The 25,028-nt window shown below is 48.0% G+C and overlaps 1 protein-coding gene across 6 annotated transcripts in view; it reads left to right on the top strand.

Annotated features, from left to right (window-relative positions):
* The window catches only part of WASHC5 (WASH complex subunit 5), a 1,117,936-nt gene that overhangs the window by 372,878 nt on the left and 720,030 nt on the right, over positions 1-25,028 (top strand). For all 6 annotated transcript variants that reach the window (XM_069621617.1, XM_069621614.1, XM_069621616.1 and 3 more), the window contains one exon: positions 12,179-12,292. In XM_069621617.1, coding sequence (XP_069477718.1) covers positions 12,179-12,292 — 114 coding nt within the window. The remainder of the gene's footprint in view (positions 1-12,178; positions 12,293-25,028) is intronic.

The following is a 25,028-nucleotide window of genomic DNA, read 5'->3' as shown; positions in this document are numbered from 1 at the left end:
TTAACATAATCTTTTAAATAAGCGTTCTTTAAAAGACAATTTGTGTAACAATGTAAATCTACTTCAAAATACTTTTCAGAATCAAATAAGTTAGTGGATACTCTTTGGCGATGTGCCTTACACACTTCCTACACCCTGAGGTGACTTCATTCACAAGGACAGTAATGACATTTATTTATCACACTAGTTATACTTTGCAGATTCTGAGGTTGCAGAAAGGAAAGGTGTAAGGAAGGAAAAAGGTTAAACCGGTTCTCAGTATGTGAGGACAACTAAATATTCCAATAAAATCTAGACAAGCCTTTCACAGCAATAACAGTCAAAAATAAGTTACCACCTATGAGGGACAAACAATATCGAAGTCAATAGACTAGAAGAGTCTTCAGGGATCCAGGACATCCAAAGTCAATTGGAGCACAGTCTATTAAGCTCAGGCACTTCTTAGCCTAGAAACTGTCTTGCACAAAGTTAGTTTGTAGAAAATCGCATGTCGGGTCACAAGCTGTTAAACCTGTGCAAAAAGTTGAGATCAATTCTGAAAAGTAAACCACTGCAATTCTCAACTGAGAAAAGCACAGCTACAAGGCAAAAAGCTAAGTACCCCAATCCTAAACAGTACCTCTGGTTTGAAGAAGAGTGGTCCAGCTGGATTCTGTCTTGCTACAGCGGTACAGACCCTTGTTCTTGAGCCTCAGTCATGGGGACAAGAGGGAGGATGTCTGGAGGGCTCCTGTGGCGGTACTTGGGAGATCTTCGCCAGCTATGGGCTCTTCGGTTCAGCAGCACTAAGCAGTTCCTGGATACCGGTTCGGCGTCCTTCACTCCTTGGGTCCTGCACTATGGAGGGGGGGACTCGAGCTCTGGTCGTCCTGCTTCTGGAGGGTCCTTGGGAGACTCCTGGAGCTTCTTACCGGATTTCAGACGTTGCACTCTATGGATTTCTCGACTCCCTGGCATTCGGTTCTTGCAGCAGCGAAGAGGTACAGCCACTCGGGGAAGATGGTCCAGTGGAGTTCGTATCGGGCTTAGTTGGTCCCACTAAGCCAAGGGAAGAAGTCGTCCGTTCCGGAGCTTCTCTGTCAAATTGAAAAAGGAGTTTCAGCGCAACAGCAGGAGCAGGGATTCACCGGGCAATTGAAAGGTCCAGGAGGATGCAGCAAGCTTTGTTCACGGTTTCTTCATCTGGTGGTTCTCCCAGTGGTCAACTCTGCCTCTAGTCCCAAAACCCTTGCCTTTTAAGCAGGTTTCTTACATTCATGCACAGCCTAGGCTGTCAATCACACAGTAGGGTGGCTCTCCTGAAAGGACAGCCAGCCACCCAGCCCATCAGGACTGGTTGCATTCACGCATTCCTAGAGACCAAGAACTGGGGAATAGGGGAAACTCCCTCACATCCTGTCTTCCCAGACACACTGAAGCCAGAGGGGGACTGCAGGGCTGAAGCCCGCCAAAGGCAAGCCACACAAAGGGCTCACATCTGTTTCGACGCACAGAGTAAAACCTAAGAAAGACCTTACAAACAAAAAATGGTGAAAAGCAGTCGAGGGGAGGGAGTGGGGGGGCATTTTGACAAAATGGTCACCCATGGGTGCTGTACTGCAGCTGAGGGTTAAGCCTGCGGTAGAAAAGCCCAATGGTAGGAAGAATTAAACCACTGCCACCAGCCATTTAAAGTAGGGAGGGCAACTTAAAAAATGTTACATGAGAATGTAGGATAAGGGGCTACTAGGTAACCCCTTCCCCCAGCACTCCACATAAGATGGTATGTGCTGGACCTACAAAGAGAAAAGATAAGTAAAGTCAATTTCACTTGAGCGGTAGTTCACACAAGAAAAGGTATTTAAACCTTATGAGAAACCTAAAGGATGTGACACGGCACTGAAGGTGCCGTGTCACCATGCAAAAAGCAGATGCCTATTGAGTTTGTCAGACTCCAAAACCAGTGAAAACACACGTGAAGGTGAGAAAAAGGTCTTGCTCACTCCAGGGTTAAAATTAAAGCCCAGCAAAATAGCTGGGGGTCTCTAAGGTTGAAGGAAATTAGCAGAGAAATGAGAATGCTCCATAACAGCCAGCTTTGGGGACAAGGTTGAGGCAGTGGGCACTGATGATGCCCAGCAAGGCCGAAACATGTTTGGGGATGGGTGGCGTCTCGTTCAGAAGGGATGTGACCATGCAGTTCGGACTGGACTACCCCTTTTGGGGTAGGACTAAGCCTGATTTGCATGTTTTTTCCCCTTATGTAATGGCTTGGCAGACGAAGAACAATGGTCGCAGGGTCGCCCAGAGCAATGCCAGAGGTTAGGATTAATTCCAAACCTTCCAGCCATCACCTCTTTTTTGTTTTGCGTAAGCCCCTTGTCCTGATTCCATGGGAGGAGAAAGGAAGCAGCATCCTCCATATGGAAGGGATTGAGGGTGTTGGGAGTGCCTAAATCGGAGACAGTAGCCAAGGCGAAGCTGGTGGGTATGAATGAGCCCTCTACCATGATAATGCCCTGGCCAAATGCCCATCTCATGCTTGTGACACTCAGCATAGATGGGCCCAATGGACAGGCGAATGTGCAACCACATGGCAATGTGTACAACAATGCCACCACATGTGTGTGCAAGGGAAGCTGGGAAATAGTGCACAAACATGCATGCAAGCCCATGCCAGCAAGAGAAGCACCCATGTGTACTCTGAAAAGCCAAGTGAAACCACTGCGCCACCATATGTTCAAGCCACATCGATGAGCCCATGTCTGCATATGGTATAGATCCTCAGCAAACACTACTCTCACCTTGCATTAGCCATTTTCATTGGCCTGCAATCAACCCTGCCCAGACCACATGCGTGTGTACGATTGCCATCCATCATGTTGCATGAGTAACTTGCAAGCCCACATACAAGTATACATGATTACTGACGGCATGTCATTGTCCACCCAACAGGTTCACAGTTGACTCAGGGTGATGATGGGGGCCATCAACATCCACTAGTGCATGCACATCGACCTCAACCCCTACACTGCACAGCCATGGGAACAGCAGGAGGAAGAGCAGGAGCGATACACCAGGGGCACAGTACAGCCACGACAGCCGTCCAAAGTGTGCCAAGTGGCTCCACCACCAGCAGTGCAGATGCCACTGTGCCTGATGGCAGCACACCAGGCGCAGATGCAGCACCCCCGGCAGCTGCAACCTTCACTCCAAAGCTGGCCCCAGTAGTTGTTCTATGAGGAGCCACATGCAGCCACTGGCACTCATTGCTCTTCACCCGCACCTACCCCTCTGACTGCCCCTCATCACCTGTGGCAGACAACCAGGCCCATATACAGCATGACCTGGATACAGGTTCTGACACTGATGTCAATGGGCCACGTGACAGCAGTTTTGGGTCCACCTGCTTCAGCCCCAGCCCACAGTACATGCAATCGGGACGAGGCTTAACACAATGGAGCAGTGGAAGATCCACATTGAGACCAGTGAAGAGACCCACTTGCAACATCTGAAAGCCATCCTTGACTTAGTACAGGGATCGTCACGAAGGATTGCGAGCTGCTTGGACCGTGAGCCGGCATTCTTCCATGGCAATTGCTGCACTAGCTGTTGTGGGCCAGATGGTGAGGGAGCTCAGAGGACCTCTCAGCATTTATGAATTGATGCATGCCAGCATGCTCCTGACCCTCCAGCAAATCCGGCGCCAGGAGTATGCATGCCCGCATGCTCATGACCCTCCACCAAATCCGGCGCCAGGAGTCTGACCTGTCCACATTCTTCAACTCAACCCAGAGCTCATTGGCTGGCAGCCCATGCCGCCGCTCATTGCAAAATCTGACCTGTCCAAAGCCAGAACAGCCTGGCAAGGGCAATGGGCCACAGAAATAGCATTGACGCTTCCTGATGGTATTTCATTGGGCACAAGAGGGTTGGCAGGGGGGGTGGTTGTTGAGATGATGGGATGTGGGAGGGCATGGGTGTTGAGGATTGGGAAGGTGGGGGGGGGGCTGTTGGGGGTTCAGGGTTCACCAAAGTGGTAAATAAAAACATATCTTACTAGAAGAAATGCAAGGATAATACTTTTTGTGTGATGGTGATATTTTCAAAATGTGAGTATAATACAAAAGTGTGATGCATGCGAAAAGTAATGTGTCTAGAAAAAATGTTATTAGTTCCTGCCGCACCAGTCTGTCCCTAGCTTCCTCATGCTCAATGTGCGGCAGCATTGCATCTGTGGACAGTGCATCATTGTTTGCTGGGGAGGCATGTTCAGATCGGGGGACAGGGGGGACATTTCGCCTGAAGCGGATGTTCTGCAGCATGGCACAAGCAACCAGATATCTGGCCAACGTTCCGGTCCAGGCACTGGCAACGTGCCTTCCGCAGGCCAAAGGTCAGCTCAATGCAGATTCTGGTCCTGACGTGTGCCTCATTATAGGCCACCACCTGGGGCATACGTGGATTGCGCACATGTCATCAACCATGGGATTGGTGGTAACCAGACTCTCCTGCAAGTGCATAGGACACAGGTGTCAGTCATAGTGCATGGAGTAAGCGTAGCATGTTTCATGTCTTGTTGATACACTCCCTTGATGCAGGTATGTTGCATTTGTACCACATGGTATCCATTCCCAGTAATTCATCCATGTGTGATATAGTACATGGGTAAATGTGCATTGTCACTTAGAGATACAGTGCATCCAGCTCACAAGCAAATTTAGCCAAACATGGCCTGTGATAGGATTTCAAATGTGCATGGGGTCTGTGTTGGTCCTCTGTTTAGTAGTACTTTGCTGGGTTCTTGTTCTTGTGCATGTTTGTGGTCTGTGCATTCCCTGACACAATGGATACACATGCATGGTTTGCAGTGCACATGCCTTCAGTTAGTGCAATGTTGAACTGTTGCATTTCCTGTGTAGGTATGTGTTCCCATGCATTGTGGTTCCTGTGGTCAACTGTTTGTGCATGAGTTACTTGTTGGGGCATTATGCATTGCGGTCATACTACTGCATAGCCCTGCCAGGTCCAGTTTCGTGGATTGGGAAGGCAGTGTGAAAGGGCAGGTCATGCATGTACAGAGCATTGACAAGGCATGCACTGATCAGTAGTAGTAATGTTCCACCCCCCCCCTTTACATTGCATTCAACTGATGCTGTGAGATTGTATTGTGTGTGTACTCACCCAGAATCCATGTCCATTGCCCTATGTGGTTGTCCATGTACTTGGACAGGGTGTTACACAAGACCAAGGCGTTGTGGGTGCATGCAGGAAAGCTGGCGCCGCAGTGTTATTGTCAGGTCAGCACGCACGTAACCTGAACATTCATGGAGTGGATCTGCTTCCTGTTGCGGTATGCCTCTGTGGATGCCTGGGGGGGCAACCAATATCACATAAATGCAGTCAAGTGCGGCGGCAGTTTGGCATGTGGACTGCAGCATACAAACATGCCTTTGGAGCATTTATCTGTGCTAGGGTGGTGGGCAGGGAGATGTGACGGGATGCATGGCAAAGGAAGGCCTCCAGTACTTGCCCGATCACAAATGGAAAAGTGGGTTGGGACGTGCCGTGCAGCATGCCCACAGTGTGCTGGAAGGTGCCACTGTGAAGATAATGCAGCACCGACACAAGCTTTAGCACCGGAGGTTGGTCTGTCCTGATATTGATCTTGCTCTGGATGTTGTTGTGGATCATGGCCAGTACCTCTGCAATGGTCTCCCTGTTCAGGCGGTACAGGATAATGAGCTGGGCATCAGTCAATGCCCAGGGTGGGACCTGACACGGGGAATGGGCTCTCGCCTTGCATGGCGTCTCCTCCTTCTCTCTGCGCCATGTGGCCTGTGCTGCTGTTCCTGCCTCTGCAGCTGGAGGTGCTACTTGTCCCAGTTAGCGACAGCTAGTGGCAGCATTGTGTTGGAAAGTGTGTTTGGGTAAGGTGCAGCCTAAGTGGATTGGGTGCACCTGTGACTTGTTTTCCATCACCTGTGTGCATTTCCCTCCTCCTTTTAGGTGGAGGTAACTCCACTGTGTTTTTGTTGGAATCCCCACCTATTTTTGGCAGTATTGCAACAAGTGTAGCGGAAATATCTATTTGCTTCTTTGTGTTAATTCCACCGGTGGAATTGGCGCAGGCAGAGTTACCGCCAGATGCCGGCGCTATTTCCGCTGGTGCTAATTACACTCTTTAGCCATGATTTAGCGATGCAGTAGAAGTGGCAGTAATTCCGTTACTGCCACTTTTACATCATACCGCCATGCTTGTAATGAGGCCCTGTATGTAGTCTCCCCAGACAGGCTGGACCTTGCCACTTCTGGCAGGAAGGTTGCCTTGGGGGGGATTGCCTCTTTGTTCCTTTGTGAGGGCAGGTCACCCCTCCCCAGAGACGGACACTCCACAGGAAGCTGACCTGGGGACGGGAATCAAAGGTCACACTGTAAAGACTGGAGGGGGGTGGTATCTATATTTCTGCCCCCTATATGATAGGGTAGAGACACAGAGCAACCCAGCCAAGGTTCTCTATATGGTAGCTATGGACGAACAACCAAGGCTTAAGCTCTCAGGAGGTGATGCAGGCTGGTTCTTAAGTACAGTGAGTCCCCAAGCCCCCAAAAAGGAATGTCCACACACTGCTATGTGCTAACACAGTTCTTTATGGTTCGGAGATATATACACAATTCAATAACACACTTTGTACTCTGGTATTTTTACAATGACAAATCTATACAATTCTATATGGTACCACACTTGGACTTTAAAATGCGTCAACTGCTGGCAGTTATGATAGAGCATACAAATCTTTCAGTAAGGTGTATCAGCATAGATAATAAGGAAGGAAGGAAGGAAGGAAGGAAGGCAGGTTAAGGTTAAGCAATGGCAGAATGCGTTATTTCGATATAGATGCACAATTCTGAATGAGGATCCCCGCACCTGGGCAACCTGTAATAAAATAATTAACAAGCCCAGTCCATAAATGCTGAATAAGCCTTGCTTGTTGGTTAAGTTCAGCCACCCCAATATACCTGAAGAAGTGGTGTTTCTTTGACGGTTCGTCGACGGTATCCTTTGAGGGTTGATTCCCTTTTAAAGCAGAAGCCACTGAGCGTGGAACCTTGAGGAACCTTGGTGTTGATATAGCAGTTTCAACCTTCGCGGTGCCAGTCTACAATCGTTTCCTCAATGGTGAAAGTCCTAGGAAGGTGAGGCGTGTGGTGGACCTCGATGCAAAGTACTTGGTGCCGCAAATAAGACTCAGGGGACTTGAAAGACTTTTGGCGGTGATGGATGTTGGGGGTCGCGGGCAGCTTTGGCGATCGGGACTCGACCACGGGCTGAACCTTGGATCTTCACTCCGTGTCATCGAGACATCTTTGTTGGCTTCAGGTTTCGGGAACATCCACCGGCGGAGTTTCCTCGGGAGTCGACCACCGTGACTTTCTCTGGCGGGACAAGGTGGTCGTCGGTGATGGCAAGGGAGCCCTTGATCAAATATTTGTAGTCCATGTAGAGTTTTTCGGCTCTGGGCGTCTAGCAGCACAGCGTCAAGGTGTCCCCGCTTCTGGGCAACACGATACGAACTGGCTTCCAGTGGTCACGAAATCTTCCGAACCCGGACGACACCAATGGACTTCGACAGCACACAATGTCCAGGTGCTTCTCCTCCAGATTCTTGGCAGACTGCTTCTCCGGTCTACAGCCTTTTTGAGACTGGTTTCTAGGGTGCTTTGGTGAAGAATAGCGGTTTCTGCACGATGGTCCCTCGTAGCTTGAGGAGAGGTCTCCTAGCCAGGTACTCTCTTGGATCAGTCCTCGACAGACTCGACAGCTCTTGGATTAAACTGAAGGAAATGCAGCAGCAATCTTCTCCTCAAACTGGGCTTCGAAGAACAGCTTCAAGTTTCAACTTCGGCTTCTGAACAAATTGGTATGTGAGAGGTCCCCAGATATACACATCTGTCCCTTATTCACTCTCTCTGATCCAGGCTCAGTCAAGCCTATCACATGGAAAGGCATTCATACAGACAGGCAGCCAATCAGGCTCACAGGATTCAGGCTATTCACTTCCACCCAGACACCCATAACCAGGAATGTGGATTGGGGCAAGCACCCAGGCTTTCAGCACACTACACTGCATTCATGTCCGTTTCAGGCAGGATTGTCCCATTCATTGTGTCACACACACAGAAACCAGACATCCATGGACACCCATAACATAGAATGAATATTGGTCACATGCTCTATTCACACAGGTCCCTCCCCAAGGGTGTACCCACAACCTAGTCACTTGGAAGGCTATAGCCATTCTGACCTGGACACCCCACAATACCATATAGGGTTCTTCCACCCAACAACCAGTCAGGGGAAGGGACAGATCCTGGGCTTCCCAGGACTTTGGGAAAACAAGGTAACCGTCAATGGAAACCAAGAGACCCCAGGGGCCATATTGCCTTCTAACATAACATAACATATCAGGAATCCACTGATTCCTATAGTAGGGCCTGGATATCCCAAAATAGAGGATACTCGGAGCTCCTGTCACATCAGCATGAAGCTGCCACCAGCCCATACCCTGCTCTATGGGCAACTGTCAAGACATGGGTTACTGTGTGGAATAAAGTACCTCCACCCCCAAGCACCAGTCAGAGAGGCAAGATTCACTTGCTGACCGGTTATTGGGGCCACAGGTGGGCTGGAACGGCGGCATGGATCCCAAGGTAGCTGAAAAAGAACAGAGCAAGGTTATAGACACTGTAGTTAACCACAACGAAAATCACAGGGCCAAGTAAACCACCTACCTATGGGGAATTGCGGGTGGAACTGGAGAATACGAAAAGGCGAGCAACCCAGAAGCAGGATCAGCTTCCCTTTAGTAGCGGTGCAGCACAAGATGTAGCTGGGATGCTGCAAGTTCCAGCAAGGACAGTTCCAATTTGGTATTCTACAACATCCACAGTTCAGTATCCAGAGAAATCGAGGAGAAAAAGTAAGTCCATTTCGACAAAGCACAAGGAAGTTCCAAAAGCAATCCAAAGAGCCAGTCCAGAGGTTGAGCACACGAGGCAACCAAAAGGACGATGGGAAAAACACAGGCAGCAAAAATCCAGGGGAAAATCAAGGCGCAGTCCAGTAGAGCAGACCAAGGTCAGGTTTCACAAGAGCAGAAAGAGCACAAGAACACCAAACGCCAGCCGGAACACAGCTGAGAAGCAACGATTGGCCTTTTTTGTGCTTTTCTACTGATTTCCTTAGTGATCGGTCACGTGACCCCTTGCAGATCACGTGACCGGAGGTACACGTTTGCAGCGCATTGAGGAATTGCCATGGCAACCGCCAGCTAAGACGCAGCTTCCCTCGTAACTGTGTGGCTCTCCGTGGGCTCCCAGTAATGTGCCTCTGCTGGAAAACGGGAGCGGGTGAAAAGGGGTGGTCCCCAAACCCCTGTGACCCTGGTGATGCAGAGACATGGCGACCCGGAGCCGGCGGAGAAACCAGCTATGATGTGCTAATAAAATATGTACTACTCCGGGGCAATGGAAGAGGTAGATGCGTGATAGCAACACACAGGTGCCCAAAAACATACACTAGGGTACAGGGTTGTACCCCCCCCCCCCCAACCATGGGTGCCATAAGGGTATCCCAAGGGTCTTAGTTCACCACAACCAAAAAGAGAGAGCTGCACAGCCAGGGTTCCCAACTGGACTCCTATGCAGAAAATAACAGACCACACATAAGGGAGTACAGGACAAGGACAGAGCGAGGCCCTGTCCCTCCAATGCATTTCCAGTATCATACACACCCACCCACTCACTTTAGATACGGCTCACACCAGGGTGCTGCATATCTAAAGGCATTTGATTCTATTGAGAAAGGAAGGGGTGGGTTTAGTGTAGACGGGCGCACCTTCCTCCAGCTGTAAAGAGCTCCCTCTATCTTGTTTGAGTTTACCTTTTTCTTTCCTTCCTGTCTCCTCTACTTCCTGTAGCAGGGATTTGGCCCCTAAATTAGGGTAGCTTTAGTCGAATCACCTGGGGTCTTTTGCCTTTAAAAGAACGGGTATTCAACCACGTCTTTGAATCATCTTTTGGACTTTAACCCTTGTTTTTGTTGGACCCTGTTGCGAGAGCAGTCCTTTCCATAGTCCTCTAGTTGTGAGGAGAAGACAGGTTTTCGAAGGCAGAGGCAAGCTTTTACCCCTTACCATCTCCATTGGGGGTGACCTGATGCTGAAACAAGACCTGCCTCTGCCAGTCACTGCAGTACCCAGGAAGTCACTGTACTGAAGGACTCCTGCAGTTGTGTGCCAGCCTCCCCCGTGTTTAGGAACTAGAGAACAAGGGGCCATCTTGTTCCCGGGTCCTTTGAGGGGAACTCCTAGCACCCCTGAGAGCCAAGAAAGCAGGGATCCTAGTGTGTTTTGCCAGTGAACCACTTGGAGCCATGTTTGTCGAACCATTTGCCAAAATTTTAACCCACAGGATCCTCTGGTGCTGCCTTTTGTGCTCTCCCGATCTTCAAATCGCTTGCACAGCGCCAAGAAATCTTGTTCAGCGCTGCCGGACCACCAAGAACCGCAAAAAGGTACTATTGACTACAAACGTTTCCGTTCTTGGGCCCTAGAGATTAGTTAGGTTACTTTCATTCCTTTTGCACCCAAAAACATATTCTTTTAAAAATACTTTGTGGTTATTACTTGGCTTACACCACAGATTCGTCATTCAGAATGCTGCATCTTTCTATATTTGCTTATTCTGTGTTCTTTCCTCTGGGTAGATTTTGTGTAGTCTTTCTAGTTAGTTATTGTACATGGTGTGTTTTAAGTATAAATAGTTTTAATGACCCTTAATTTGACATTCCTTTATTTTGGACTGTTCTATTTCGCCGTTTCGGTTGCTAATGAACCACTCTTGCATCTCTTTTGAGAGTATAGCCTTCCCTCAGCCCCCGTTGCCACAAAAGGCCGATGGAGGTATCTCTCTTAACTGTGCTGGTTTTACTTTTATGATTGTGTTGGCTCTTGATTTGTAGAAGTGCGAGGGCTGAGCAGGCGCTCTAGCCTCTACTCATCCTTGTCCTCCTGCAGGACAGAAGTAAATTCATCACATGTCCCACACTGGGAAAATGAAACAAAATTGTGCAGTGGTTGAATCAACTGCACAGCATCGCATCTACTAGCAGGGATCTGCTGGGATACTTACTAGACCAAAGGGAAGATGAGATCCACAGTACTGATGAGACCAGCGTTGCCATAGAGCCCATGAGAAGGCAGAGTGGAGCTAAACATGTAATGCAATACTTTGCTTGCATTAAACAAGGCAGTCTGGGCTTATGAAGCAGCAACTGGGGCAAATAGTGGCATTGGAGTGCAGAGACTATCGGGGGCTCCATACAGATAAAACTGGGAAAGAATGAATGCCCACAAGATCGATCCTTAATGTTTGAGGTCTAAGTAAGGTCAGAGACAGTCATGTGAAAAAGGAGAAGCATCCAGTCAAGTGTCTCTCAAAGTGAAGTCATGGGGCCAGTGCGAAAACCAGTAAAATTTAGTAATTTCACTGGCTCTATGACCAGCACAAATTAGATCGCTCTCCAACACTAAAGCAGGATTGGTTATTGGCCTGCTGTTCTTGACAAATAATGTAATTGTTCCAGAAATAAGATCCCCAAAGCAAGTGCCGTCAGTAGCCCAGTCTGGACTATTCTGTTACTGGCTTGCTGTTTCACTGCTTAGAGGACATCTTTCCAGCCGTGTCCGTCTTATGTTATAGCTTTGCTGCCTGTCCAAGCCCTAGACCACCACGGGGAGCAATGTCCTCCCTTCTTTTATGCCCTGTCAGCAAATGTCAAGATAACTCAACATCAGGCAATGATGAATTCATTGAACATAATAGAAACCAGCTATGATGTGCTAATAAAATATGTCTGGAATGCGCAATTCTCTTCAAAGGTGGCATTTTGTAAACTGAGAATGGTGTGCTAAATCGACTAATTTGCTAACTAGACCTAATGTATGCTGGCAGTTAAGTGCTTCCTGGGTCTGGTTGTTGTGACCAAAATCATAATAAACATTTTATTTCACCAAAAGGATTGCAGGTCAACCAAGGTGTCTAAATCTCAAGATGCACTTGTAGTTCCCGCCCTTAGCAAAAAAGTAACTATTTATCCAATGCAAAGGTGATAATATGTCCATGTTCCTTTCCTCAGATCATCAGCATATACATGGGAATGACGGTGAATCTGGCAGAAGCTTGGGAGCCTTACAAAGGAGCAAAGGTGGCTCTGAATTACACGTTGGATATCGCAAACATCAGAGAGCAGGTAAACATCTCAGCAGAGAGATATAAAATGGTAGACCTTTTCAGAACGGAAGGCTAGTTACGGCTGAAGTTTTACTCTAGTGCTTGATTTAGAAGTGGGTCAAAGTCCCATAATGTTTGATTTGTTTGGATTCCATGCTGTTCACTGTCCTAGTTTATCAAACCTATATCTCAGTCAACCTAGAGTTAGGTTTAAATGTGCTGTCTTCAAATGAAATGGCAATTGCTTGTTTCATTTTTTATTCTTAAAATCTTACTATAGGGTCACTGAAATTTTAAATGTTCTTTCTGTTTTATTAGAGAAAGGATGTGTAGTACACTGCTACATTGACAACCTGGGATTGTAAAAGGTACATATGGTGCTTTAGGTCTGCTAAGAAAAAATGTGTATGCCCATTGTATGCTCTGTGTGCATTTACTGTACCTCTCCTCGGAATTCAGTATATAATATAAAAATTGCTGTCAATTATACAGCCCTTTTATCCAAAGTGGTTTCCATAGAAGACTATTATATACAGTTAATTTAACCCCATCAAAATTGGATGACCGGCATAGTTAACTGGCAGGATTCACATCTGTGACCTACAGATCTCTGCAAGAAGTGATTAATTCACTCAATACAACTGTGTCTGTGCTTGAATTGACTTGCTTCTTCATGGAGAAGTAACATACTTTGCAAAACTCCTACTTTTGAAATGACCATCCAACCTTTTTTCCACTGCCAGTATACTTTTTGTCACATTGTTTTAAAAAGAACTGCACTTATGATCGTCGGCTCTGCATACCTAACTGACATTCTAGATCAAAGCATTGAGAAATTAGTAGATTTTCTGCTGTCCTCTGCAAAAAACAGCCCCCTTACACTGGAAAAATTCTCTGGTGCTATGCCGAATGGTGGACAGACATTTGTTATGGCATGAGGTGCAAAAGCAGTGTTAGCAATATGGGTCCTTACCTCACAAATCAGCAAAAGCATTGTATGGGCCCTGTTAGAAGCATTAATTCATAATTCTGTGTGATTGACAGCATTGGCTGTGCATGAATGGCAGAAACCCGCTTAAAATACGAGGATTTTGGGACGAGTCAGAGTCGACCACTGCCGCTCGGACAAGGGTAGCCGTTCTCGCCATGCCCGTTCCAGGTCCCGGTCCTCTACGCGGTGGAGACCGCGTGATCCTGTCCCGGTCGTCAACTATTTCTCTCGAGGCTCCGCCTCCGAGGGGGTCGTCGATGCTGTCGGAGCCTAGGTCGTTGAGACACGCTTGGAGCTCTGGCTTCGAGGCCTGTGTGTCGATGCCACCGATGCTGGCGGCGCTGCAGCCATCTGACGTCGACGCCGATTCGTTCGGCGCCCTCAACGCCTTTTCGAGGCGGTGGTGTCAGAGGGGCCCCGTGGCACGGGGATAGCCCCTAGAAAGGCTCTGGGTAAGGCCAGGCACAGCTTTGGTCCCCAGATGTCTTCCTCTCACCACCTGAAGTACATTTCAGAGGGTGATGAAGGCTCTGATGAAGGCTTGGTTCCGGTTACGGTACCAGATGAACTTATCTCGGGCCATAGCCAGTTTGATGAACTGCGGCAGTCACTGCATGATGCCAGTGGACTGGACACCTCTCCGGAGGTGGAGTTTTGTAGGCCGGAGCCTGGCACTCATGCCGATTCTTCATATCACTGAGTACTTGGGTTGGTCGGCTCCCCCAGGGGAGTTCGTTCAGGATGATCTCGTGGACATCCTTGATCTTGGTCCCCCACTGACCCGGTATTGCCGTTGCATATGGCTCTGCAGAGAAGGGTGGTGGTGGCTTGAACTGCTCCGGAGAGTCTCCCGGCAGTGGGCAAGTCTATGTCGCGAAAATACCGTCCAGCCAGTAGCGACCCCTGCTACTTGTCCAGGCACCCCACTCCGGAGAGTTTGGTGGTGCAGGCGGCTACGGCCCCGGCAAAGCAGACGTCGTATCCTACCATCCCTCCCGATAGGGACGACAAACGTTTTGACGGCTGGGCGAAGAAAGTGTTTTCTTCAGGGGGTATGGCGCTTCAGGCAGCCAATTCCATATGTGCCTTGTCTCGTTTCACACACACTCTGTGGAACTGTGTTGCATTAGCGGCTGAACACATTCCCGAAGGGGACGAACGGGATGGTTTCCTTTCTATGGTTCAGGATGGCAAGGATGCCATGTGTGAGGCTGTTCAGTCGGGTTTGGACATGGCAGATTGTGTCAGCCGGTCCATGGCGGCGAGCACCGTAATACGCAGGTTTGCGTGGTTGCGGAAGACTGGGTTTGCTCCTGATGTGCAGTCCCGGCTCCTCAACATGCCCTTTGACCGTGAACATCTTTTTGGCAGCAAGGCTGACGAGAGCCTTGAGAGGTTGCAGACCTCCAAAGCTGCAGCGAAGTCGTTGGCCGCTAAAGTTCGACAACCTCCGCCTCCGCCTTTTCGTCCTAGGGGACAGCAATGGAGGGGAGGTTCCTTTCTTCATTACTCGTCCTTCAATAAAGCGAGAGGAGCTAGCAGTCAAAGAGGCCACCGTAAGAGTGCTAGAGGTGGAAACAAGGGTTCTCGAGGTGCCAAGGCCGCTCAGGCAGTTGCCTCTTTGCCCTCAGGCAATGCCGCAGCCGCTACCACTCAGTCATGAGGCCAGGTCCCATGGTTCACCGGTTGGGGGAAGGCTGGCACAGCATCTTGTAGAGTGGCGAGCCATTACTTCAGATGTGTGGGTTCTGGAGATCATAACCCACGGCTACTGTCTTCCTTTTCGGCAGAGGCCTCATGACAATCCACCTGGGAACCTCTCTTTGAAGAGTTCGGATCTGCTCCTTGCGCAGGAAATTCAAGCCCTGCTGGAGAAAGGCGCCATAGAACTGGTGCCTGTAGCGGAGAGGAACAAGGGATGGTATTCCCCTTATTTTTTTATTTCGAAGAAAGACGGGGGATTGAGACCCATCATGGACTTGCGCGGTTTGAACAAACTCCTCAGGAAGGACAAGTTCAAGATGGTTACTCTCTCTCAAGTCCTCCAGGCCCTTCAACTTCAGGACTGGTTGGTGTCTCTCGACCTCAAGGACGCTTACTTCCCATCCATCCCAAGCACAAGAAGTACCTGAGGTTCGCGGTTGGCGACTCGCACTTTCAGTTTCGGGTCCTGCCGTTCGGATTGACCTCCGCCCGAGGGTTTTCACCAAGCTCATGGTGGTGGTGGCAGTGCATCTCAGGAAAGGGGGGATTCACGTCTACCCCTACGTGGACGATTGGTTGATCAGGGGGAGCTCTCCCGAGCAAGTCCTGGATCATCTGTCAGTCACCTGCCACTCCCTTCACAAGCTGGGCTTCTCCCTCAATTTAAAGAAGTCCCATTTGACACCAACACAGCAGCTCCAGTACATCGGAGCAGTGCTTGATATGTCCCTGGGGCAGTGTTTTCCTCCCCAGCTGAGGGCTCTTCACATTCAGCAGATGGTGCACAAGTTTCAACTTGCCCAGAGTCTCCCAGCGTCCGAGTTCTTGAGACTGCTCGGCCTCATGGCATCCTGCATTCTTCTGGTGCCAGAGGCTCGTCTGCGGATGAGATCTTTGCAGTGGGCACTCAAGCTCCAGTGGTCTCAGTCCTCCGGCAGGCTGTCGGACCCTGTTCAGGTGCCGCCCTTGGTCGCCCAGGACCTTCTGTGGTGGGCCGTCAAAGGCAATCTGATGAAGGGGTCCCCATTTTGGCCGCCCTGGCCAGAGGTGACGATCGTGACGGACGCACCCCTCACGGGATGGGGAGCTCATGCCAATGAGTTGACAGTCAACGGTTGTTGGTCTCCATCGGAGTCCAGACACCATATCAATCTGTTGGAGCTGAGGACCGTCAGGCTAGCCCTGAAGGCTTTTCTGCCGACTGTGCGAGGAAAGAGTGTCCTGATTCTAACTGACAACACAGTGGCCATGCACTACCTCAACAAAAAGGGGGGTGGGGAGCAGGGTCACTTCCTCTGTGCAACGAGGCGATGCAGCTCGAGTTCTGGACCATCCAGCAGGAAGTTTCGATCTTGGCTGTTCATCTGGCCGGAGACGACAACGAAACGGCGGACGCTCTGAGCAGGCAGAGCACGATCTCTCACTAGTGGGAGCTTGCTCAGTAGATTCTCTTGGAGATCTTCGCCCTTTGGGGGACCCCTCAAGTGGATCTCTTCGCCTCCAGTGTCAACCGGAAGTGTGAAAGGTTCTGCTCGCGGGAATTTCCTCCAAAAGGAGCCTTAGGAGATGCGTTCGTGGTGGAGTGGTCATTCCCACTGCTGTACGCGTTTCCTCCAGTCCCCGTCATCCCGCAAGTACTGCGGAGGTTACGGAGGTTCGGTTCCCGGATGATCTTCATTGCTCCGGCGTGGGCGCGGAGGACGTGGTACCCGGACCTTCTCGACTTGTCCATCTGCCCTCCACGTCGTCTTCCCTACCGAGATGATCTGCTCTCACGGGAGGGGGGTCAGGTTCTCCATCCAGAGGTCAGATCCCTCAACTTTCACGCTTGGCTTCTGAAAGGTTGAGGTATAAGGATTGGGAACTCCCTGAAGACGTGATGGAGGTGTTGCTCTCGGCCAGGCGGCCGGCAACAAAGTCTCTGTACGGTTGCCGTTGGAGAAAGTTCTGCGACTGGTGCAGAGTTAAGAATGTGGATCCTTTTGAATGTGACATTCCCATGGTCCTGTGTTTTTTGCGTTCCTTGGCCCACAGGGGCTTGCAAGTGGGGACCATTAAAGGTTACCTCGCGGTGCTGTCCATATTTAAGCGCTCGTCTGAAGAATGTTCCTATTTTAAGATTCCTTTAATTTCTCCGTTTTTGAAAGGGCTCACGAATGTGTTCCCTCCGTTACCTTTTCTGGTGCCGGGTTGGGATTTGAACCTTGTTCTTAAGTTTCTTATGGGTGCTCCGTTAGAGCCTTTGCATTCTTGCCCTTTGAGACTGTAAACTCTGAAAACTGTGTTTTTGGTTGTGGTTACTTCCGCTCGCAGAGGGAGTGAGTTACAGGCAGTTTCAGTTAAAGGATAGTTCCGGGACTTTTTTTTTTATTGTTCCTACGGTTCGGCCATGTGTTTTTAAGCATAACTCGGTAGATCGTAGAAAACTTTCCTATGGACCTTACCCGACTTTTCGTCCATTAACGCACTCGAAATCAGCCGCCATTTTCTGATAATCCTATCATTTCCCCCCATCGCCCTGGCTCACCTGCTTTTGCGGCACTAAATCAAATCCCCCGCCCCTGAGCCTGACATCAGCAGACGCGTACCGCCCATTTCCCAACGCCAAAGCACGTTTCGTGTCAACAATCGCTGCGCCTCAGCTAATGACGTGTCGCCATGGAAATGGCAGGACGCCTCTTTCCTCAATAAGTATAAACACACCGTTTCACAACACAGCAGCAGATTTTCGATTCCATTACTCTCTGTGTTTTTTTGAGTATTCTGTGACTCGTTTCTGTGCTCTGGTCAGCTACCTTCATTGATTGTAGCCCGTGTGAACAGATACCAGTACCACCGCTATAAATTATTTTACTTTCTTTACCACACAATGGCTACAATAATGCCGTATATGTACGAGCCCGAGTACACCGAGGAAGAACTACTGGAAGGGCAAGCACGCGAAAACGATGGGGATTCGGACGGCAGTTGGGAGGACCAGTCAACGGATGAAGAGCCTGGACCATGTTGCATGGACGGCGTCTCCACCTGGTGCACGTGCAATCGGTGCGAGCTAATGCCAACTGAGGAGGAGAACTGCTGCTGCCGTGAAAATTCTGGGTGCTTGGCCTACATTTCGGAAGGCGAGCCAAGTCCGCAATGCATCACCGAGCTGCCAGAGTTCAGGGAAGCCTGCCTCTCACGGACCGTGTTGAGGATGATGATGGTGCTTATGCACGAACTTTGCGGCACTGTTCGTCCGCGTAATCCGAGTAACGAGTAAGTATACTCTGGTTGTGATGTCAGTGATGCCACTACTATTTCATGGTCGTCTCATCATTCGAATGCATGTAAATTGGTTCCATGTTGTGCATTTTCTAGATAGAATTTTTTTCAAAGCAGAATGACATTTTTTATCTGAATCGACAGTGATAAGAAAGTTGTCATTTTAATACAGTTTGCATCTTTCATTTTCACAGGTGGTACAGGCTGGTGGCCTATCGTTGCTTCACTTGGTGGCTTCACGGGAGGCTCGGACACCGCGTTCGGAGAGTAATACCTGCCTGTGCGGTACTTGCCATTAGACAACATTTCCCCAGCGACAGTGGACAATACCGTGGATTTTCCCTGGATGTGCTGCAACCGCAACTTTACAATGTGTAATGTTTATTATTTATGTTCAATTGAAATTAAGATCTAAAATAAAACCCAACATATATTTTAACAATGGTTGTTTTGATTTTTTAAATGAATCTAGTGTGTCTCCATTGAATAGTCTTCCTGTGCCTTGTCTTGTCACACCACATGTCTCCGGCCAGCATCCTCCCTCACGCTGGCCGCCCACCTTCAATCCACATAACCGTTGAACCCATATGCAGCAGACATACATATGTTATTTTGCGGGTTGGCATCAAGCCTCCCGGCCTTGCCTCCGACCCCAAAAATACTTACCACACCACTTTGTTCAAGCGTTGGCAATAAAAGGAAGGCCGTTGGATTTTATTGATACAAAACATGGTTATAGGTAAATAATCAATATGGTTGATCATAATAAATCATCCTTTTGGGCACCGGGTACAGAGATGACCCCCTCTGGCCCGTGCCGCCTTGCCACCACAGGCCAGCCTGCTGCTGACTAACTGCCTAGGCATCCAGGGTCTCCAGGGTGAACTGCACCCATATATTCTCCTGGGAGGGTGAGGTATTTATAAACTCACCCCCCTGCCTTCCATGTACTAGATCCTGCAGCCTGCCTCTTACATGCAGTTAGATGGCCTCTCCTTGGTGAGGCCCTGCGGCAAACGAGTCTTGTCTGCACGACCACCGCCCCAATCCACCCCCCGCCCTATCAAAGGCAGTTCGCACCGGGGTACTTGTGCTGGCAAGTGGAGCTGTCAGGGAGCGATAAAGGCCAAGAGGTGCCAAAGACCATGTACACTTCAAAGTGGTCTATAGAGCATGGGTTGTTGTTCCCATGTCTACCTCCAGACCCCGTGTCTCCTGCCAAGCATCCCCCCCTCACGCTGGACGGCCCCCTGCAATCCACATAAGTGTGTCTCCATTCACGAGTCTTCCTGTGTCTTGTCTGCACGACCACCGCCCCAATCCACCCCCCCGCCCTATCAAAGGCAGTTCGCACCGGGGTACTTGTGCTGGCAAGTGGAGCTGTCAGGGAGCGATAAAGGCCAAGAGGTGCCAAAGACCATGTACACTTCAAAGTGGTCTATAGAGCATGGGTTGTTGTTCCCATGTCTACCGCCAGACCCCGTGTCTCCTGCCAAGCATCCCCCCTCACGCTGGACGGCCCCCTGCAAACCGCATAATGCCACGACATATACACGTCATTCATTCACAAACACACCCCTGTTTCGAATTCTTTATAACCCACTTCATATTTCTAATGAGAACTTCTTTGCACTTTGCTAGTCAACCCGTGAAGGTGCTGGTTATCTGCTCTTCGTCTCTGTGAACTTCCGTGACCACTTCGAGGAAACTCGTCAGTTTGCAACCTGTGAACTGCTCCCTGTTCTACGACAAGAAACTACTCTGATCCCTGCATCTAACTGTTTGCTCGTCAAGGTAAGGCCATGTACCATACTCATTTTGCGTCCAATTTCTTTTCGTTCAAGACAGTACATGCAAGGAACTAGTCACATGTTCTGAGTTTAGTCAAATTATTTTTCTATTTTTTTAAAGTTATTCAAATACTTATCCGCATGTGAATAACGTGTATAGTTCCAAGAACCAAAACATACCTTGCATTGAACCTTTTATGTGTCATTTAATTTTTTAACACATTGATATTCATAGAGAATTGTTGATCTTTACTTTTCAGAACTTTCCACAATGCCTGCCTGTTCCATTGGCGGTTGCCCTTCGAAGACCCATAATAAATCTGAAGGTACTATAATGCATGTTTTCCCTAAGACAATAGATCAGATAAGAGAATGGGTCCGATATTGCGGATATCCACCCTCTGAGCTTGAAAGTAGAGTCCTAGAAGTCTTTGCGGACAAGAGGGGTGATCGATACCGCATCTGCAGCAGGCACTTTACCTCTGACATGTACTCCACATCATTGCTAATAAAGAAGAACACACCGCGAGCGAGGCGAAAATTGCTCTCAACCGCTATTCCCACTCTATTCGTCCACATCCCTCCACTGGTGAGTCAAGTTTACGTATTTATCTCTCGGCCTTGCGGTAGTGTGTAGCATTAGCTAACAATAATTTCCCCATTTATGTATCCACTCAATATGAAGGCGGAAGATTCTCCATCCGTGTCGTTATTGCAGTCATCAGCCACTTCAAGCGCCTATCGGGTAATCTTACTTGGCTATTCTGCCACTGACTTGTTTTAGGCATGTAAATCAATAGTTTTAATTTATCGTGTAATTATTTTACCTAATGGTACACCCTTGTACTCGTCCTCTAGTCTTTGTTTTCAGTTATAATTATTGTTATCCAAAATAATTCAAGTACTGTCTTTCAGGGAGATGCTGAGGAGTCCAACGTATTGACGACTACCGTTGATGTCACTCAGATGCTCGAGGTACGTTTCAGGACAGTTCCATCGATGGAGATCATCAGATCTTGCATTCTTGTAGCGTGATTGTTACACACAATGTTTCTTTCGTTTTTAGCCATTGATATGTCCTTCTGTCGTCGCCCTCCTATGTGTCTTCTTTTTTCAATATTGTGTTCATTACTAATGAAAGTCCTATGTTTCAGGGAGTCGATGGAGCATTAGTCCAAGAAGAAGGGGGAGCGTGCAGTTACGGGTCGGCGCAACAGCTTGCAGAAGTGTGCACCGCAGTTACATCGTCCCTTGATGTTCTTATGCATTTCGAGGTATGGATACTGACAGTTCAATCAAGCGAAATCATATGACGTGATTACATCCGCTATACTTCCTTCTTTATTAACGCAAGTACTATGTTTCAGGGAGATGACGGAGCTTCTTCTACAAGAACATCACCCCTAGTAGTTGATGCAGATCTCTGGGTGGTGACACTTCAAACGATCGAGCAAATCGAATCATATTTACATATCCATTATTTATTTTAGAGAACTGATCATTTGTGCAGGTCTATTTAGATGAGCCGTTCACGCCTGCACAAAGTTTCTGTTCTTTTTATCAAAATAGAAAACCATACTAATGCAATTACTGTGTTTCAGGGAGTCACTGAAGCATCATCTTCAATAATATCATCAATGGAAGTCTATGAGGAGCCCGAGGTATGGATCTTGATAGTTCCATCTAACTAGATCAACAATGCGTGAATAATTGTTGTTTGAATGTTCTACACAAAGCGTTCATTCGTGTTTTGCTATTGAGATGTACGTGGGTATTGGTCCCCAAGTACATTTTGTGTTTTCGATATTATTATACATACTAATGAAAGTTCTATGTTTCAGGGAGTCGATGGAGCGTCAGTGCGTGATGGATGTGCATATCAAGAAAACATAGTCGTTGCAGCGCAAGAGGAAGTGGAGACATGCACACACGAGTCGGAGCAACAGCGTCCTGATGTTGAAGTTCGAGGCAAGAAAGTTTCAAAGAAAAGAAAGCAAAAGAAGGTTAGTGTCCTGGTCACTATATTATGTTGTTTTTCACTGTTAATAGTTCAATACTGTAAGTTGTGTTTAAACTGAACATCCCTTTTCCAATCTGTCCTCTAGTTGCGAGTGGGTGTACGAACTAGATCTACACAGACAGTGAAGCGAACGAGAGATGTTGCTTGTCAAACCTTTTGGCAGGGACTTGAGACTGGAGATGCATCGTGCCAATGGGAAGAATATGAAGTGATTGACAACGGAGCTATACCACCACCAGCCATTGATAGTGAATGTCCTCCTGGTAGTTCGGATGCAGTCGGAGATCAATTCACAGAATCCACACCCGCAAAAACTAAGACCGCGAGAAAGTTGAAGAAATTGTTTTATTCACCCATCGCCGGAGAAGGAACAGATGTTGCAATGGAAGAGAATGAAGTGGACGACAATGAAACACCATCAATATCACTGAACATAGCGGAAGACGATATCAGAGATTCTACCTTTCATGTGAGTGACATGTCCTCAACGTTACAGGCCGAACCAGCTGGGATGCAGAGTGACAGTATAAGGAAAGAGGCCAAATTCATTGTATTCGATAGTTGTTTGATTGATCTTATTATTCGAATGAAATGTGGGCATTCGGTTGGTGGGGAAGTATGTGGGGAGCCATTGATTAATGTGACTCGTGCAATTCGAGGCACTAACCTTAAAATACATGCCACCTGTACAAAACATCATCCGTTCACATGGTCTGCACAACCTATGCTGGGACAACTGCCAGCAGGCAATCTACTTTGTGCAGCGGCTGCACTTTTTAGTGGTTCAAGTTTTAAAAAATTAGAGTCTTTCTTTCAGTTTGTGGGAATCCATTTCATTGCGAAAACTCAGTTCTACAAATACCAAACCGATTATCTATTTCCAGCCATTAGCGAAGCTTGGAGAATGGAAAAAATGTCTATTGATAGTACATTCGCGGGCAAACGGTTCAGGCTAGCCGGTGATGGACAGTGCGACAGCCCAGGATTTTCAGCCAAGTACTGCACCTACCACTTTCAGGACATGGAAAGTAAGAAAATTGTGAGTTCGGTGGTCGTGCAGGTGTCACAAAGTACATCCTCAGTGGCCATGGAGAAAGTTGGCTTTGTAGCATCATTGCAAGAACTACAATCGCGGGGAATGGTGATCGACCTGATAGCCACGGACAGACACGTTTCAATTGCCAAGACAATGAGAGAACAGTACAAAAATATAAATCACCAATTTGACGTTTGGCATCTTGCAAAATCAATCAATAAAAAATTGTCGGCTGCAGGTAAAAAAAAAAGAATTGCAAGGTATTTCACAGTGGTCCAAGTCAATCAGCAACCATCTTTGGTGGAGCTCAAAAACATGTGGAGGGTCGTTGGAAATTCTACTGGAAAAATGGCGGTCAGTAATGCCACACTGTACAAACGTTCACCGATGGAACACGAACCAACATTTCCACAATTGTGAACATGGCCATTTGTCCACAGAGGAGGCACGGAAGAAGAAGTGGTTGATTCCTTCATCACCCACTCACAAAGCCATTGAAAAGATTGTATTTGATAAAACTATAACAAAAGCTTTGAGGGGACTCACAGAATTCTGCCACACAGGAGATTTGGAGGTGTTCCACAATATGTGCCTAAAGTACAGGCCAAAACGATTGCATTTTGGCATGGAGGGCATGATAAATCGGACTCTTTTAGCGGTCTTGGCACATAACCATAATGTTGGCTGTCAACAAAGTAGGACGACCGGAACTTTAGGGACGCTTCGCTACAATAAGGCCTTCACTAAAAGAAGTAAACAATGGGTGATCAAACCAGTGTTTGAGGATATGCAATATGAGTTTATTGAGAAACTTATTGTTGACGTCCTAGATAGGCACATAAATGGAGTTGTGAACGAACCTGTGCAGGGGACAACTGCATTGCCACCCAACATTGCCTCTGTTCCATGTCCACCTAAAGAAGAACTCATTGAGAAATACACATCACGGTTTAAATGATTGTAATTTGATTGTCTGTTCTCTCGAGTCTCCTCATGTCGCAGGCCCATTGAATATGTGTAGCTATGTATTGTGTAAATAAAAGTGATTGCTCAGTGTACATGCAATGTGTCTCTCCACCCTTGCCCCTCCCTTCACCGTGCAGTAGTGCGAACCACCCGGGTGTCACCTGTGACTTTGCTCTGGAGTCTCCTCATGTCGCAGGCCCATTGAATATGTGTAGCTATGTATTGTGTAAATAAAAGTGATTGCTCAGTGTACATGCAATGTGTCTCTCCACCCTTGTTCATTTGCGCATTAAATTAAACCAAACAGTAATATAAATCATTTTTCAAAAATATAGAATGTCTCCGTATTTATGGTTCTGTGGGGCTGCAAAGCACGCAGACAAAATGCAAAGATGGAGTGTAAATTTCAAGTCCTGTGAGACGGCCTTACACTGAATGTAGCTAACTAGGAATGTGTGCTCGTTCAAAGTGAAGGTCAGCTGCTTTGATTTTTTCTAGGGTGCCAGAATGGCCCACGACTCAGTATAAGGTTCTATTGTTATTTGACCTTGACAGGCCGGGACCACGTAAGAAACGATAATGAATATAATTTCAGAAACGAAAGCCATTTCATGTTCGTTCATTAGAAGAAATAACGTCTGCATAGAAGGAGTGGTATTTCGGGGCTGCCCTACGCACAGACACAATGGAAAATGCAAATATAATGTAAGTAACTCTTTAGATGAGTTTATACCGCAATTTAATTACTATACAGTAGCTTTAAAGACGGGTTAAGTTGGACTTGTTCGTTCTATGTGGCATATTGTTTTGTACCGCGCACTATCTTGGGGAGAACCGTCTCCTTTTACGGAAGCACCTCAAAACCTTCCTCTTTGCTTCTGCTTTCTCTCTCCCTCTCCCCTGCTACAACTGTTCCACTGTCTGCGATCTCGGTCCTGGGCCCTTCCACTCTCCACCTGCACTCCCTGTCAACCCCTGCACTGG

Source organism: Ambystoma mexicanum, chromosome 5q (genome assembly GCF_040938575.1).
Source record: "Ambystoma mexicanum isolate Mex_15411 chromosome 5q, UKY_AmexF1_1, whole genome shotgun sequence".
In the NCBI taxonomy this organism is placed as follows: Eukaryota; Metazoa; Chordata; class Amphibia; order Caudata; family Ambystomatidae; genus Ambystoma; species Ambystoma mexicanum.
The sequence above is the reverse complement of the archived record's forward strand: the minus strand, read 5'-3'. Positions and strand labels throughout refer to the sequence as shown.